The 16,701-nt window shown below is 46.8% G+C and overlaps 3 protein-coding genes and 1 pseudogene across 3 annotated transcripts; 3 read left to right on the plus strand and 1 right to left on the minus strand.

The window, feature by feature from the left end:
• Window positions 1-1,041: 1,041 nt before the first annotated feature.
• On the plus strand, window positions 1,042-2,118 carry LOC112272364 (translation initiation factor IF-2-like). Its single transcript, XM_024462945.1, has 2 exons — window positions 1,042-1,747; window positions 1,865-2,118. Exons 1-2 carry the CDS (start codon window positions 1,261-1,263, stop codon window positions 1,903-1,905), a joined length of 528 nt encoding a protein of 175 aa, XP_024318713.1. The 5' UTR covers window positions 1,042-1,260; the 3' UTR covers window positions 1,906-2,118.
• Window positions 2,119-3,296: 1,178 nt separating this feature from the next.
• LOC112268820 lies at window positions 3,297-5,365 on the minus strand. Its single transcript, XM_024454975.1, has 4 exons — window positions 4,318-5,365; window positions 4,047-4,202; window positions 3,871-3,966; window positions 3,297-3,791 (listed from the first exon to the last, which is right to left on the minus strand). The coding sequence occupies exons 1-4, from the start codon at window positions 4,321-4,323 to the stop codon at window positions 3,540-3,542; spliced, it is 510 nt and encodes a 169-aa protein (XP_024310743.1). The 5' UTR covers window positions 4,324-5,365; the 3' UTR covers window positions 3,297-3,539.
• Window positions 5,366-9,064: 3,699 nt separating this feature from the next.
• Window positions 9,065-12,341, plus strand: LOC100845233 (purple acid phosphatase 4). The gene is made up of 7 exons (XM_003577429.4): window positions 9,065-9,369; window positions 10,555-10,714; window positions 10,975-11,085; window positions 11,280-11,398; window positions 11,518-11,646; window positions 11,715-11,782; window positions 11,898-12,341. The coding sequence occupies exons 1-7, from the start codon at window positions 9,181-9,183 to the stop codon at window positions 12,115-12,117; spliced, it is 996 nt and encodes a 331-aa protein (XP_003577477.1). The 5' UTR covers window positions 9,065-9,180; the 3' UTR covers window positions 12,118-12,341.
• A 296-nt stretch (window positions 12,342-12,637) lies between these two features.
• On the plus strand, window positions 12,638-16,507 carry LOC100829829 (annotated as a pseudogene).
• Window positions 16,508-16,701: the final 194 nt, after the last annotated feature.

Raw genomic sequence — 16,701 nt, forward strand, 5'->3', positions numbered from 1 at the left:
GAAGCGGAAGAATCCTCCACCCGCAGCAGGTGGACGAAAACCCTGTACTCCAGCAGATTGACCTCCGAGGGGATGATCATCTCCGGCAGCAACATGAGGTCATCCTCCTCATCGTCGACCGCCGGTGCCTCCGGGATCTGCAGCGTCTTCTCGCGGGGGATCAAACAGGGATCCGAAGTCCATGCAAAGACACTAAAGTGCCCCAAGTCCTCCTTGCTGGCCGTCGTGGTCCCAAGACGCTCAATGGAGCAGGCCGGACCAAGCAGCGACGCCGCCGTGCTCAAGTTCCACACGTGTGGGGGCACGCCCTCCATCTCAATGTGTGCACGGAAGAGAGCCTTGCGCCCCACCGCTTGGTGGAAGCGATTCCACGGCGAGAACCTCAGGGAAACCCGCGAGCATCCATGGACCCGGCGGCCAGGACGGCATCACGAGTCTCCCTAGAAGCAAACACCAGTAAGAAATCGTCCGGCCAGAAGCGGTGAGCCGTAAAGCACCCCTCGAGAGCCGGCAGCCTCGCCATAACCACCCTGGACACCGCCACCTGAGCAATGCGCGGTCTTGTGCCAGTAACAGAGACCACCACACTCCAGCGAAGGGCTTGTTCTTCAGCATCAATCTCCACACTCCTTGGGATAATACAGAGCTCCACCCCGGGCCGCAGGGAAGCCGCCCCCAGCGTTAGGCCATCCACAGCAGTGGCAGCCACCTGCCGCGGCACCAAGGAAGCAGGCTTAGCCACCTGCCGCGGCACCGGCGCCGGCTGCACCACCGACGGAGCTGGGGCAGGGGGCGCCACCGGGGCATAGGGCACCACCGGGGCAGGGGTTGGCACCACCAGTGGAGGACGTGGGCCGAGCCTGGCCAGAAGGGCCGGCCCAGGCCGCACAACCCCGGCAGCAGGAGCAGCCCCGCGAGGCGCCCCGGCCGGCCTGGACTGCGCACCGGACGCCGCACGGGCCGCAGGAGGCGCTTGAGGGGCAGGGCCCAGCCTCGCCGCGACCGGCAGCACGCGCCCGTCCTCCGCCGGGGGGGGGGGGGGGAACCACCGGAAGGGCTGCGCCTGGCCCTGCACAGCCGCGCAACGTGCCCCTCGCCACCACAGCGCAGGCACTTAGTCGGGTTGGGGCAGAGCGCGGAGACGTGGTCGAACCCCAAGCAATTGTAGCAGCGACCCGCCAAGTCTGGCGGCATGTCAGGCCGGGCCATGGACGTCGGGAGGGGGCCCTGGCCGAGGCTGCGCTTTTGCTGGCGGCACTGATGCCTCCAGCCGCCCTCCTCCACAGTCTCTCGGTCGCCAGCAGCAGCAACGACGAGGGAAGCCAACTGTCGAACAGGTTGAGCGCGCACCGGAGGAACCTCCTCCAAGGCCTCCACCAGCGGGCTCCCACGGCGGAGGACCTCGCAATAGGAGCGCACCGAGTCCCCACCGTCGGAGGAGGGCGACCGGAGCGGCGAGAGAGGTGGCCACCGGAGCCGGAGCGGCCGCCGACGGGGAGGGGTGGGCGCCGACGCCGGAGAGGCGGCGGCGGTGGCCGGAAACCTAGGCGCGGGTCGCGGTCGCCGGTCACAGGAGCGGACGAGCGTGGGAGGGCGGGGAAGGAGGGGCAAGGGGGGAGGGCGGGGCCGCCGGCGGGAGGGGTGGACGCCGACGCTGGAGTGGCGGCGGCGGTGGCCGGAACCCTAGGCGCGGGTCGCGGTCGGCAGTCGCGGGAGCCCCTGACCTCAGATTTGAACTACCAAAAAGGTTAGTTTTGACCATGTAGTCTTATTGGTCCTATCAAAACCACAGCTGGTGGTTGGTTTCTTGTGGTGGAACCAGCCTAAGATTTATTTTAGGTTTTAACCGGCGTTGTGCTTTCAGTGGGAGTGACGTACCCATCAACTACGAGGCGTCTGTGGTGATTTCATCAATCTCAAGATGATCGGCCTGTGGCTCAGTCTCTCGGAGGTGCTCATAAGGGTAGGGTGTGCGTGTGTGCGTTCATAGGATGAGTGTACGTCCGTGTGTGTGTGAGTGCTTGCGTCTGTACCGTGTTTTCTAAAAAAAAAACGTGTTGTACAGACAGCACAGCACGTATTTTGACTAAAGTACTGTAGTAGCGGAGTATTTGTTTACCCACCCAAGCTCTCCAATATTTATTATAATATTAGTTAACTAACTCCAAATGCATAGTATAAGAAGTTTGCTCATAAACTTTTCAAAATGTAGACGATCATACTAAGGATTTTTTTTTAGTGAATTCCACGTTCTACCCACTCTAAGAACACATTTTTATCCGTTTTAAGATTTTTCAGCCATCTAGACATAGTGGCCCCACACGTCATTTTGGTATTGTATCGATCAAAATTCATTGAATTTAGACGAAATTTTACTGAACTTAAAATTTCAGGATTTAAATTTGGTTTGGATCCCGATAGAGTGGCCTCACATATCATGTCTACATGAAGCCGCTCAGTACGTTTTTCAAGTAACATCCTCTAGGCAATCTTTTTTTACATGGATTATTGGTTATAAAAAATTATGCTGCTTATGCAAGCTCTCAGGAAATGTTAGATCTAATATATATTCAGACTTGTATACTGAGTAATTGGTTAATACATGCAGATTGGTCTTTTTTGGAAGTGGTATAAGAATCTGGAAGCATCGGCAACACTCCATGGATACAGAGCTTTCTGTCCAAAAACGTTTCTAACCATGCCAGGATACAAAATTTCATGAACATTCTATTTTTAAGTCCCATGCTCCTAAATGAAGGGTATCTGAATATTAATTACCATGCAGTTTGGGTCTGTTTCATCTCAGTCCTTATTCTTTTTCTCATGGTGATGAAGTACCAGACCGTTGGAGCAAGATGGATGGTTGGCCAGCATTAAATCTGGGACACCAAAAAAGACTCGTTAAAGTAGAGGTACACAATAGTGGTGACCCAGGCTAGGCCAGGATTTAGGAAAGCGAAAGGAAGACATGCATGGCCATATTTTAAATACAATACATACACCATCCTTTGCTTGACATTTTTTGGTTTCGATATGATGTCGGACAAAAAACACGGTCACAGATACAAAATAGAATCCAAAGTGACACCATATTCTAGGGGGTGTCAAAAAAAAAAAGAATGCGCTGATCTGGTGCGGTGACCAAGCATGTCGACATGTAACGTACGTGTACGTGCAGCCATCGGCGGTGGCTTCACGATACGCGACTAACAAGCTAGTAACACGCCCCATTAGAGATTTTATAGCCCATCGGCTTGCCGCTGGCATCACACAGCCAACGATGAAGCTGATCCGAGCGTCTCGCATGCATCTTCTTCCGAACAAGTTAATTACTTGAGATTGAGGACATGTTCAGCTGATTACTGATTGAGGACATGTCCTCCTTTTTCGGAGAGCAGTGTCCTGTGTTGAATCTCTTCTCTTTTTTTTTATCTTTCTTCTTTTTGCAGGTGTGTTGAATCTCTTTTCAGATACCTATATTTGTCCATCCACCATCCAATATGAAATATACAGTACTTGTCAATCAAATAATAATCAACCTATATCTGCCTGTCTGCGTAAGTTAATGACAGGTCTGCTAGAGTTGGGAGATTGAAATTAACCGAAAGAGTCCTCTGGGATTGATTACTGCAGAGAATGGGATCGATCTGTTGGGATCTGTTGTGGTATGTCCCGACATAGATCCCACCAGCGTGAGGTTTTCGTGAATAAAACTTGCTCATCAGAGATTTGATGTGAACCCAATAGAGTGTTGCCAATGGTGCAATGTGAATTCGCAGCATTTTGAAAACCTGCAATTAAACATCCACTCCACTGAAATACAACATACAATTAATACACATTTGTACGTGTAGTTTGCACAACACATACCTTGTCCACTATGAATTGATTCAAAGGTTCTTGAATCCTTTGGATTGTTCCATCATTTACGTTGATCGCACGATGTCCTCTCCTCCCCGACAGTCTCTGAACAAATTACCCAGGTGAGAATATGTAAACTGATAGTAACATTACTGAAACAACAGAAGAAAATGATGGGAACTCACATTATCAGAGTCGTCGCTGTTTCCTGGAAGTGCATGAACAGGGTGCATTTCATGTATCTGTTGGGCAGCATTATTTATGCAAGTTGAATCCATTTTCTGTCCTGCAGTCGGACGCATATCATGCCCTTCATCAGCACTTGTTCCACGTGTATTAATCTGACCATCAGAAAACAAAATGTCAGACAGGACTTTGTGATTAACTACTTCCCCAATATCTAGATTTGTAATGAAGTGTTGGATTTTCTGAGGAAGCATGGGGAAGCCCAAGAACCTTCATTGGTACTGCACATGAACTCACTATCTTCCGTGGAATCACTTGAGAGTTATTCTTTCCAGATGGTGGAGAACTACTTGGTGATGCCTTCTCGTAACGCAGATAAAGTTTTGTTCATCTCACACCCCGGCGCATTTTTAGAGCCATCAGTCAACTCTTCAGGTTTTTTGTGCAGCAGTTCTGCTCTTGACCTTTTTGTGCTTGAAGATTCGGCATGATCCCTTCAAAGCCTCACTGGCCTCATCCCTTCAAAGCCTCACCACCCACTTCCCACCTTGCTAAGCTTATTATACAGCACACAGATTTATTAAGATCGATCACTTCTTGTAAGGTTAGATCAGGAGCTTCCACCTTTTTTTGGCTTGATTGCTGGATTTTACCACATCCGCTTGCTTCAGTTTTCCCTATACTCTTCTCCCACCACACCAAGCCAAATGCTTTTGTTTCAAAAATTGTGGACGAGGGACTTGAGCTTGGCTTGCGGAATCGACTAACTCTTGTTGCTGAGGCAGAACTCGATCTTTTGCTTCTTGTGTTGCAGGACGTTGCTCTTGATGATGCGCCCGATGTCAGTACCCTAAGAGATGGGTCTCTGCTGTCCACAAGGGGCGCTTACCTTGCCCTCTCCGCTGCTCCAACGGACCCTCACGCTGATCACATTTGGCAAGCTTTCGTCCCCAACAAAGTCAAGGTCTTTGCTTGGCTCCTCTTCAGGGATCGTCTCAACACGCGTCAAAATTTGCATCACAAATTCGACACTCAATCGGCGGCCTGTGCGAGCTGTGGTCTTGGTTCAGAAGACCGGAATCACCTGTTCCTCTCGTGCCCTCTTGCGCTCCAGGTCTGGGATAAAATGGGTATTCTGTCTCATGGAACTGTCTTCCCCGACCTTTGGCATCTCCCTTCTCCTGTCGGTCTTACCGTTGCTATTTGGCCTTCCATCTTACTAATCATTCTGTGGAGGATCTGGAAAGCTCATAATGCCAAAGTATTCAATAATGAGATCGTCACCTCTGCTCATGGTCTTGTAATGATAATTGAGGACCTAACCTTATAGACTTTCAGAATTAGGAAAAACGATACAAAAATAGCCGCCGGTCTATGGCGTGACTATTTATTTCTTACTTTGGAGTAATATATTCAGGTAGGGAGCCCCCCCCCCCCCCCCCCCCCCGTTGATTGCCTCAAAAAAGAAAGATTCGGCATGATCCGTATGTTCATTTGCCTCTTATTACCTTGTCTCTGTAAATAAGAAAATGCGTAGAATGGGTCATGCAAATTCAAATATATCCTGTGCTAACAACATAACAAGTAGAGCTACCAATATGATCAAAAGAATAGTTATTAAGATGTTTTATGTCATATAGCAACAAATGCACGTGATCGTACAATGACAAACACACTAGATGATTAAATAAATTAAGATATGAAAGTACTCAGTTATCCATATATGGCTACATAACTGTATACATATCGAGAATGACATAGAATTTGTAAGGTAGCAAACAGCGAAACAATTATGGCTGGTCCAAATAATATCCCAGGCATTCACATGAGCGAGACAGCACACACACCTCATGAATTTCCATCTGCAACATCAGCGAAGAGATTTATCATATAAGTTCTTGAATTAAAAGCATTGACGTCCATGCTTCATGTGTTGAAATTAAATGCAAGAAAACATGCCTATAAGCTAATGGTGAACCAATGTGAAAAAACATTTAAGTGTAGCAAATGTCTGTAAGCTGTATCGGACCTCTGCAGAATTGCCCAGTAGTCTGGCACAATTTGTACACAAATTTCATGGAAGCAGCAGTAGCACTTGAATTGAGCATGATGATATAATACTTTTTAGCAAGTGATATTTCAGTTCATTTTAATGTTAGTAACATATAAATCTGTGGGGTTTTTTTTTGACAAACATGGCAGGTGCTCTGCCTTTTCAATTATGGTTACACTGAGAATGCATATTAAAAGAGTGCAACTTTAGAAACATTATGTAACGACTGTAATGAGGTGTATATGAGAACATGAAGAAATGAAAAATCACGTTTTGAAAAGTTATCCTCAAGTATATAAATGGATGTATATAAATGGATGTCTGCTATGCACAAATTTTCATTGAGAAATACGTTGATCTGTGTGCTATGCAAAAAAAAAATTGCTATTAAAAATCCAAAAAATGTTTCCAATTTAGCTCACAATGTTAATAATTTTTTTCATCTATGTGCAGAATAATTCTAAACTTTAAACCATGATTTTTGTGTAGCAGACGTCAGCAGAAATGAGGAAGACTGTGCCCCGCAGGCTGCCTCATATCATCTTCTTCCTCACGTTGACGGCCAGCAGGCTGTACGCGCATCCAACGCCGGCCCCCCACGACTCCACGAGACGTGCTCGCCCGTGCGCTCATGCTGTTCCAGAGAACTGAAGGTCGGCCGGCATATTTCCACGAATTCCGGGAGGTCTACGAGCGCCACTGACACGAAGCGGCGCGAAGCTGTGCAGAGGAGGCCCACGAGGCCCCGGAGGAGGAGGGTTGCCATGGGGAGAAGGACGGCGCCGTGCGACGAGGAGGCCTTGTTGGCTGACATCGCACCGCTCGCCGGCGATCGAGATACAGCGGGCGCCGGCGCTCTTGTCGAAAGTTTTGTGTGTGGACTTAGCTGATGGTTATTTTTGGTAGGCCGCCGATCGGATCAAGCGACTTATGTTTATCTTCTTGTTTTGATCGCGGCGGTGTTCTTAATTGTTTCGATCGCCCCAAGGCTAGCCAGCTAGCCGTTAAGGCATATATTGATCATTTTGCTGATGACATTTCTGGCCGGTGTCTGCTTTGCTGATCGCTTCGGCTAGTTCATTTCGGTCTGTAAATCAGTTTCCAGGTTGAGAGCAGCCGACACAAAAAAAAAGAAGTACGATTTAAGTCCAGCTTCTATGAGCAGACCAACCTTTAAATCCTTCATGTGAAAAAAGTTAGTCCGTGACAACACTTCCTGAGTTTTTGAGGGAATCTCATATTTCCTTGCCCTAAAAGACCACTTGAATTACCCCCAAAATGTGACAGCAGGTATACACATACCAATTCGCAACTCACTCCATCCCGTGCGTGATTCCTCCCCTCCCCTCTACATGCATCTAGGGTTGAGGCCTCTACCCCACCGCGTCACCCCGAAGCCCTTGCTCCATCGCCGGAATCCGTTCTGCCGTCGCCGAGCAAAGCCACCCTGCTGGTTCGTGGCCAGTGCAAGGGTTCTCGTCATCGTGTGAGCCGCCGTAAGCAACTGCCCTGTGGGCTGGCGGTCCTGAGCCGATGGATACCTGCTCCTGCCTATATGATAGTTTTACTTTTGTATTTTCTCCAATTTCTTGTATTGGATGTTGACAGTTTCGTTTTTGTATTTTCCGCAATACATAGAAGTTTGAATTTTTTGCAATTTCTGGCGAACCAATGATGATAATCATAGATTGTCGCAACAACATCTTTGGCAAGACATAATTTTAGTTCAAGGAGATTATAGACTTTTCCTCAACAAACTTAGAGAATAAGCTGAAACGATGGAAGCAAAAAGAACCAGACTCAGATTTCTCAAGGGCTTCTTCCCACCATCATTTCTTCTGTGGATAGAGAAGTTAAAGCTTGGTTGTGAAGAAGTTGAAAAAAAAAAACTGCCCCTTTGTTGGCTGCCAAAGTGCCATGAAGGATATGGGTGGAAGCAGGGCCGGCCGAACTGGGCCCTCGAAGCTCAGGGGCCCCTGGACCTAAACGACGATATATTTATACCGGGAATTAGAAAGACAGTATTCAGTACAGCCTGCACCTCATCGACACCTAGCAGGCTAGCAACAGTATGCAGCCCGAAACATAAGAACGCAACGGGTTAATAATCTGGAATTAAATGAGGCCCGTGGGCGAGCTAGGAGGCCTTCCTTCCGTGCAACAACATACAAAAAGGCCACTATAGTGAAGTTCGACGATGACAATTCCGTATCTGCTCTTGGTCGCGTCGTGTCGGAATAATCATGGCGTATCTATTCTCAGTTTTCTTTTGAGTTATTTTTTTGAGGGAATTTTTTTTTTTGAGTTTTTTTTTGAGTTGATTGATCAAACAGATCCCTGCACACATGTACCGACTTACGCTGCCGCTGGCCGCTGGTGGGCCAGCTCGACGTATCGGCGGCCGGGGCCCAGGAGCTAGAACTGCGACAAGACAGACCGAGCTGCCCCTGAACAACAAAACTTCCACAGCCTGTCCAACTTAAACCTTTTCTTACAGCATCCAACTTAAAACTTAACAAGGAACTCTGGCATATCGCGGGCCGTCGCATGAATGCACGTACCACAGCATTTTGTACAACAACTAACGTACGTACGGAGTATATATGACTTGACGAAATGGTATACATCTAATCTGCTCCCGCAAGCATGCACACACGCAGAGCAAGCTAAGCAAAGCAAAGCAAGCCCGCTTCAATTCCGTGGGGTTAGCCATCCATCTCGTCCGTGCAATGGAAGGGGCACTTTAAAATCTGTACGCGGCGGCGGCAGTTCAATGCCCGCCCCGCGCGAGCACGTAGCGCTCACGCAAAGCCCTCGCTCTCATCATCGTCTTATCCGCAATCAATCAATCAATCACTCAGTGTCTCAGTCTGATCTCCAATTAAACCCGCCCTCTAACCGACGGCTTAGCCAGCCGCCAAGGCCCACCCGCAGCCGCACTTTCGCCCGCTATAAATACCCGGCGCGCGGGGCTTGTATGGATCAGATCAGCCACACCCAGCAGCAGCAACAACCGCGTGCCTTCTTCCATCTTCTTCCTCCGGCCGGCAACTGGAGTAGACTTTGAGCGTTGCTCGGACATGGCTTCTTCGGCTGTTCTCCTTATAACCGGCGTCGTCGTCGTTGCTGGCGCGCTGCTGCTTTCGCAGGTGGAGGCCGAGCTGCAGAAGGTGCAGCACTCGCCCAAGGAGCACGGGTCGCTGACGGTGCTCGCCGTCGGTGACTGGGGGAGGGCCGGGCAGTACAACCAGACTCTGGTCGCCGAGCAGGTACGTATATAATATGACGTGCAATCTTTATTTAAATATTTTTCGGTAATATGCTTGATCTTTATAACTGCCAGCGCAAGGTAATGAGGCATGCCCGGTTAATTACCATGCATGATCGAATGGTTAACATGCATGGCTCAAGTGCAACGTCGCTTTGCAATGGCAGCATGGTTGCTGATTGATCGTATGATGTAATTTATCATGTGTCATAGCTCCTTTTTTATTCCTTTCGAAATGCCCCTATATATGCCTCTACTACTTATAGAAAAATGCGTTTAAATCAAATTTCTGAAATTAAATACTTCGGTGAAATTTAAATTTTTTTATGAAATTTCTGTACCCATTGAAAGTTCTGAATTTAGAAATATTTGGGATTTTGTTGTTTGTATTTCCATCGAATGTTAACCAAATTTATCAAAATTGTAGCAGAACACAAATTTGTCTGGTACAAATTACAAAAGTTAATTGTGAGGTTCTCAGTGAAAAAGGAAAACCGATATATATTAGACTCTATGTTAGAGGACGTTTACGTGGCTCAAATTGTAGTCACACCGATTTTTTTTATTGAAATGACAAAATTTCGAGGCCCACCAAATACACTGAAAATTCAGAAATTTCATAGACATTTCATCAAAAACTTAAACCCACTGCTCGGTTTATCTTAAGAAACATCTGAATAAACCTTATCATATGTTTTCTTCGACGAACCACATGCGTATTTGTTTTTTCTTTTTTGAGAAGAAAAGACTGCAGGGGAACCCCATATATATATATATATATATATATATATATATATATATATATATTGCAGAAAGATGGGTGTCGGCGTTTTGATGCTTCGATCGGCAGCTGGGCCCTTTTTGCTTTTGCGGAACAATTAACCAGTCATTGATTAATTAATGCATCATGCAGATGTATGCCTGTGATTTGTGTTTGGTTCTCTAAGTAGCCGAAAGCAAGAGGGCTCATTTATTATCTCTAGTACGTGCTCGCGTTAGGTGCGCGCGGTTGCATGCATGCATGCACCGGCATGTTCATGTATTACTCGATCTCCCTTCCTCAATGCAGAGATCGATCGTTGACCTGCATTGACTTATCTGATCTGTAATAAGGTCGCTAACAGAAACAGAAAGAACACCGGTCCATGGTTAGTAGTAGTAATTCCCCAAGTGTATGTGCGTGCAGATGGGGGTGGTCGGGGAGAAGCTGAGCGCCGACTTCGTGATCTCCACGGGCGACAACTTCTACAACGACGGCCTCGCCGGCGACAACGACACGGCCTTCTTCAGGGCCTCCTTCAGCGACATCTACACCGCCGACAGCCTCCAGAAGCCTTGGTACATCGGTAATTAATTAATTGATGCCACTCGCCGTACGTACAGGCACTGTCTGTAAAAACCTCCAGATGTGTCTTGGTCTGAACTCTGAAGACCAGCTATTGTAATTTTATTTGACCTAAAAAAGAATCTGTTTCCTCCGATTCATATTACTTGTCTTAATTTTTTTTAAATATGAATGCATGTATGTTTAAAAAACATCTAAATACATGTAATATAATATGGGTCGGCGGGAGTCATGTAATTTTATTCATGGCTATGCGTGCAGTCCTTGGCAACCATGACTACACCGGAGACGCGCTCGCGCAGCAGAGCCCCGCCATCCGGGACGTCGACACCCGGTGGACCTCCGTCAACAAGTCATTCATCGTCGAATCAGGTATTTAACTACTCTCTTTCAAAAAAAGGTACAGTATTTAACTACCAGCCGAATTTACCGATAACCAACGCCGTTTTGCGCAAATATGACCAAAGTTTGTCCTGCCAAGCGAGAGTATTTCACGCTTGCTTTCATTTGACTGACACCGGCCTGCTGCTCTGTTTCTGGCTGAACAACTCAACCAAAAAAAAAAGGCATCGTGGACTTCTTCCTGGTGGACACGTCGCCGTTCGTGCTCAAGTACTGGAACGAGAGCAAGTTCGACTGGAGGAACGTGGCGCCTCGTGACACCTACATCTCAAATCTCCTCAAGGTAGTACACAAAGTCGCAAATATTTTGCGAGGGGGCTAATGTGATTTTAGATAATCGATCAGATGATTCACACTAATGTGTATAAATAAAATGTGTTAATTAAATCTGCCGGCCTGCAGGATCTGGAGGAGGCCCTGACGGCGTCCAATGCGACGTGGAAGGTGGTCGTGGGCCACCACCCCATCAGCAGCGGCTGCGAGCACGGCAACACCACCGAGCTCCGGGAATACCTCCTCCCAGTCCTCAAGGTGGCTATATTTGGCGTTGGCATTATCAATTTTGGGCTTTACCCAACTTACATTTTTCTGTTTTCCAGACACATGGGGTTGACATGTACCTGAACGGCCACGACCACTGCCTGCAGCGGACCAGCAGCACCGACAGGTGATCGGTCCAAATTAAAGCTTCATCGACAGAATTATTCTTCCTCCAGCCCTTGGATTTAACCAAACACCAACAGATGAATCCAAATTAATTTGTGTGCATGTATGCAATGCAGTCCGGTGGAGTTCGTGACGAGCGGCGGCGGGTCGAAGGCGTGGGCGGGCAAGTTCAAGCCGACCTCCGACAAGATGGAGTTCCTGTACGACGGGCAAGGGTTCCTCTCCATGCAGCTCACCGCCGCGGAGGCCCGCTTCGCCTTTTACGACGTCTCCGGCGAGGTCCTGCACGCCTGGGAGCTCACCAAGTCGCCTACCGGCGCGAGGATCGTGAGCTGATCAACGTAGTAACTGAAGCGGCATTGTTCAATTAATCCGTGCGAATCGGACGCAAATGCTTCGATCGATCTCTACATGCTATAGTGTCTTGTCTTGCGCCTGTTTGTGCGCGCGCGCTCGGACCGTGTACCATTGTGACAAAATGTCAGTAATGTTCATTGATTGATTGACTGTACTCGTCTGTTGAATAAGTTAACAAAGACTGTTGGCTCATTTTGCTGCAATGTGTATGTTCAAGACCCGGAACAAGACCCCCAGGAAGCTCTGCTCCACTCCCTAGCTAGGCCACTTTGCTGCAGGAGTATACAAATTGCCAGCAAATTCAAATGCCTCCTGGGCGCACCTACAGCCTCACATTGGTCACGCCTACTAGCTTTCCCTCCCACCCACGGACCCACCCATTACATATTGCCCAGCTCGAATATGGTTGGTGGCACGCGCCATTCTTTCTTTTCTTTCTCTTCCTACAAGCCGCAAGGCTATAAATACAAGCGCAGTTGCGCGCTTGCGCACACTCCACATGTCAACAGTACGTGCCTGCAGTTCCGCCGTGGCTCCAGTTGCGCTCATCGTCGTCACTATCGCTGCCTTCGCGGGGGCTGCCTTGCCGGCGGCGGCTGAGCTGCCGCGAGTGGAGCACTCGCCCAGTGCTGACGGGTCGCTGACCATCCTCGCCGTGGGCGACTGGGGCAGGCGCGGGGAGTTCAACCAGTCCCGGGTCACCGCTCAGGTACTTCCTCCGTTCCAAAATACTATGCATATAGATTTTTTTATTTGTTTTATAATACATCTCATTTTTTTCTTGATACTCGCACCGGTTAATATGAATGGTTGGGAGTAGAAACAAGAACTACTATGATCCAAATGCACAAATCAATATGAGATATATCTTAAAACGGAGGGATTCATAATTCTTGTTGAAATCTTACATGTATGGAGACACCTTTTAGAAATAGATACATCTATTTTTGGACAATTTTAAGACAAAGATTATGTAACGAGGATTAGTATGTAAGAAGTGACACAACTCACGTTGTCAGTTAATTTGTTCCGACAACAAAGTGACACCTCACCAGTAATCCATCGGCTAGTTAAATGTGTGATTAACTGATGCCAAAAATCGATGCAAGCTGCTCTAATGTTGATAAGTCACAAGTGTTAACACGGCGACAAAGTTGATCTTTTTTACGTCATACGCGCTGTCTTGAATCGATGTGATCTCTGCCGTGGTTGGAATCTTATCCTTGGGTAGCACACTGTTGAACGTCTTTTGGCAGTGCTTTACTTAAAGATGCTGTCATGGCACGACGTGAGCTTGTGGCCCATTTAAAAAAGTTTTTGGACTTTTTTTTTGCACGAGGTTTTGATGCTTTGCATGGGTAGCATAATTATTCATGACAGATCGACAGTAGTAAACACGTGTTTCTTATTACAAAGATTCAAAAATGTAAATTATTCTATCCATTAGGATAGGAGTGCTTGCTTACTAATCTGCTATGCCAGACTACCATACTATTTCCTTTGATTCTAAATTCTTGATTCAAATTTGTTCAAGTATGAATGTATCTATTTTAAAAAGTGTCTGGATACATGTAATATTTCGACAATAATTTAGGATCGGAGGGAATAACATATATCAGGAAGAATATGATCTCAAAATGTTTTTTTTCTGGCAAAGAAAATCCAGTGAACTGAAGTTAATTTGCTGTACTTGATAGTTCAAACAACCAAAATTTCCTTACCCTTGAGAAGAGGCGTATCAGGTGAAACTTCTATTTAGTGGAAATATAAAAACTGTCAGTTTCTAACCATTGGACCACTAACCATGGGCGGGGGGCTGGGGGGTCCACCTTAAAGTTCTAAAACTAATCCGTTTATTTGAAGATCTAATGGTTAACACGAATGTTTTTAAGTAACTTTTAGAAGTGGTAAGTACCCCAAGCATGCAAAGCCCCCACTACTCGGCCCGAATAAAATGTATTCTGATGTGTGAATGATTTGGCAACGTGCGTGCATGTATGCGTCTGTCGATGAGGTTGGCAGCCGAGAAGATGGGCGTCGACTTCGTCATCTCCACTGGCGACAACTTCTATGACGATGGCCTCACGGGCGTCGACGACAAGGCCTTCGAGGAGTCCTTCACTGGCATCTACACGGCTAAAAGCCTCCAGAAGCCTTGGTACACCGGTAATGCAGTTCTGCCAGTAGATTAGTTTTAGAACTTTAGATGGTACATAATGCATATCCAAGCCTTCCTTACAATTAATTGTGTCGATGTTTATTAACAGTGTACATCCTATATAGCATTAGTCATAGACTCGTAGTACCAAAATGTCTTGCTCAATATTCCAGATGTGGCAAATTTTGTAGTTCTTGGCAATCATGACTACAGAGGAGACGCGCTTGCTCAGATCAGCCCTGTCCTTCGTAGAGTCGACAGCCGGTGGATCTGCATGAAGTCATTCGTCGTCGACGCAGGTGCCATGAGTGTTCCTATCCCTGTCTTGTTTGAAGTTCACACATTATAAGTAAAAACAAGCGGGGAAATATTAATTTTCTTGCATTTTTTTTCCTTCCAATTCTCTCTACAACAAAACTGAAGAAATTGCTGATTTCTTCTTCGTTGACACAACACCATTCGTCCTCAAGTATTGGACCAATCCTAAGAACAGCACGTACGACTGGAGAGGTGTTGCTCCTCGCGAGACCTACATCACAAACCTCCTCAAGGTATTGATTCTAAATTCGGTAATGTTTCGGAAATTTCCAATATTTCTGAGGGTTTTTTATATGGCTGAATTACTGAAAGTACCACTTTAATTTGACTGAAAGCAAAGCAATGTTTGAAGAAATTTTCATGAATTTGAACCATATTTGAACTTGGCATGAACACATGTGTCACTAATTTTTTTTTATCGAGATGAAAATACCTAATGAACTGGCTGAAAATTTCAAATCTTGGTGAAAAATGAGAATCATTCCAAGTACAACTAGTATGTTATTTCCATGTGTTAGCATGTCATAGCCAATGGCCATTTGTTCTGAATTTCACACGCAGGAAGTGGAGTCGCAGCAGTCGAGGGCGCAGTGGAAGATCGTCGTCGGGCACCACCCATAGTTTTAAATAGCAGATTATGCTTCTTAGCGGCGGCATTTTCCAGCTGCTAAGAAAGCTATAGCGGCGCTAAGCCATTTAGCGTTTTTCTCAGAAATAAGAAATTTTTCATGAAAATTAGGCATCATGTATTCATATCATCTAAAAAATATGACCAGAAATTGAATGACACAAACTTTTATTGAATAACCATGATGATTGTAGCAATAAAAGGATTGCATAAGTGCATATTACATAACTAGGTGCAACTTTCAAATTCAAATCAAGAAATTTTGGGGCTTAGCGGGAGAAATAGCGCTATTTTCTGGCCCAATTTAGCGTTTTAGCGCATTTTAGCGAGCTATTAGCGACATTTTCTATTTAGCGCTAAAAGTGCATAGTTTTAACGAGAGTGGTCCAAATCTGCTAGACAGCTCGCTATTTAAAAACATGGCACCACCCCATCCGGACTCCCGGCAAGCACGGCGACACCGAAGAACTCGTGCAGCTGCTCGTGCCCATGCTCAAAGGATACCACATGCGCTACATATTCCCGTTGATTACTCACCAATACTAGCCAGCGATCTGAACTTCGTTTGTTTGAAACCTTAGCGCAACGCATCGGTAACAAATTGAAATGTGCAGGCGCATGGCGTGGACCTCTACCTCAACGGCCACGACCACTGCCTGGAGCACATCAGCAGCACTGACAGGTCAGCTCAGCTCAGATCATGCTTCAGCATAAAAAAGAACTTCTCGCTTTCTTTTCCTTTGTCTGAATGTCTGATCATGGATAGTTATCTCCTTTTTTTCTCCTGTTTGTTTTGCGTGGCAGTCCGCTGCAGTACCTGACGAGCGGCGGCGGGTCCAAGTCGTGGGGCGGCGTCTACGCGCCGGGCGGCGACAAGGTGGAGTTCTTCCACGACGGGCAGGGGTTCATGTCGCTGCGGCTGACCGGCACCGAGGCGAGCCTCGCGTTCCACGGCGTCGCCGGCGACGTCCTGCATATATAGCTGGGGACACACCAAGCCCGCGCACCACTACTGATGAATTAACTGGTTATTAAGCCATTTGATTGTTCTTAATTCTATTGTTTGTGAGATGTGACGCCGCCCAAACGAGAGATTGCATTGCATCCGATGGTTTTCGCTACAATAAGCACAGACCTTGTTCCAAAGATTGTGCGGTGAGATCCCAACTTATTGTCTTGCTCGAGGATCCTTCGGATTTTATTTACGGTTTTTACATGTTAACAATGTTTTTCTGGCTCCGACGTGGTTCGGAGGTCCAGAGACAGCATCGAACTTCGTTCACGGCGCGTCATCGGCAAGTGCAGAAAGAAGACAACGACGTTTACTCAAAAAAATTACGTGTAATTTTCTCTTACTTTGAAGATGGTTTTGTTAGGGTTGGTTGATTTAGTATATGACTTTAAAAAAAAATGCGTACTCTCTAATCAAAACTTAACAAGAAAAACGAGCATGTTTTTT

Source organism: Brachypodium distachyon, chromosome 4, assembly GCF_000005505.3.
Source record: "Brachypodium distachyon strain Bd21 chromosome 4, Brachypodium_distachyon_v3.0, whole genome shotgun sequence".
Taxonomy (NCBI): domain Eukaryota; kingdom Viridiplantae; phylum Streptophyta; class Magnoliopsida; order Poales; family Poaceae; genus Brachypodium; species Brachypodium distachyon.

Coding starts and splice junctions, on each gene's coding strand:
- LOC112272364 (XM_024462945.1), top strand. CDS start 1,261: ATGCCTCCAGCCGCCCTCCTCCACAGTCTCTCGGTCGCCAGCAGCAGC. Junction 1,748..1,864: donor AGATTTGAACTACCAAAAAG/GTTAGTTTTGAC, acceptor TTGTGCTTTCAG/TGGGAGTGACGTACCCATCA.
- LOC112268820 (XM_024454975.1), bottom strand. Junction 3,967..4,046: donor ACAGCGACGACTCTGATAAT/GTGAGTTCCCAT, acceptor TAATTTGTTCAG/AGACTGTCGGGGAGGAGAGG. Junction 3,792..3,870: donor ATCAATTCATAGTGGACAAG/GTATGTGTTGTG, acceptor GTTTAATTGCAG/GTTTTCAAAATGCTGCGAAT.
- LOC100845233 (XM_003577429.4), top strand. CDS start 9,181: ATGGCTTCTTCGGCTGTTCTCCTTATAACCGGCGTCGTCGTCGTTGCT. Junction 9,370..10,554: donor AGACTCTGGTCGCCGAGCAG/GTACGTATATAA, acceptor ATGTGCGTGCAG/ATGGGGGTGGTCGGGGAGAA. Junction 11,783..11,897: donor CGGACCAGCAGCACCGACAG/GTGATCGGTCCA, acceptor TATGCAATGCAG/TCCGGTGGAGTTCGTGACGA.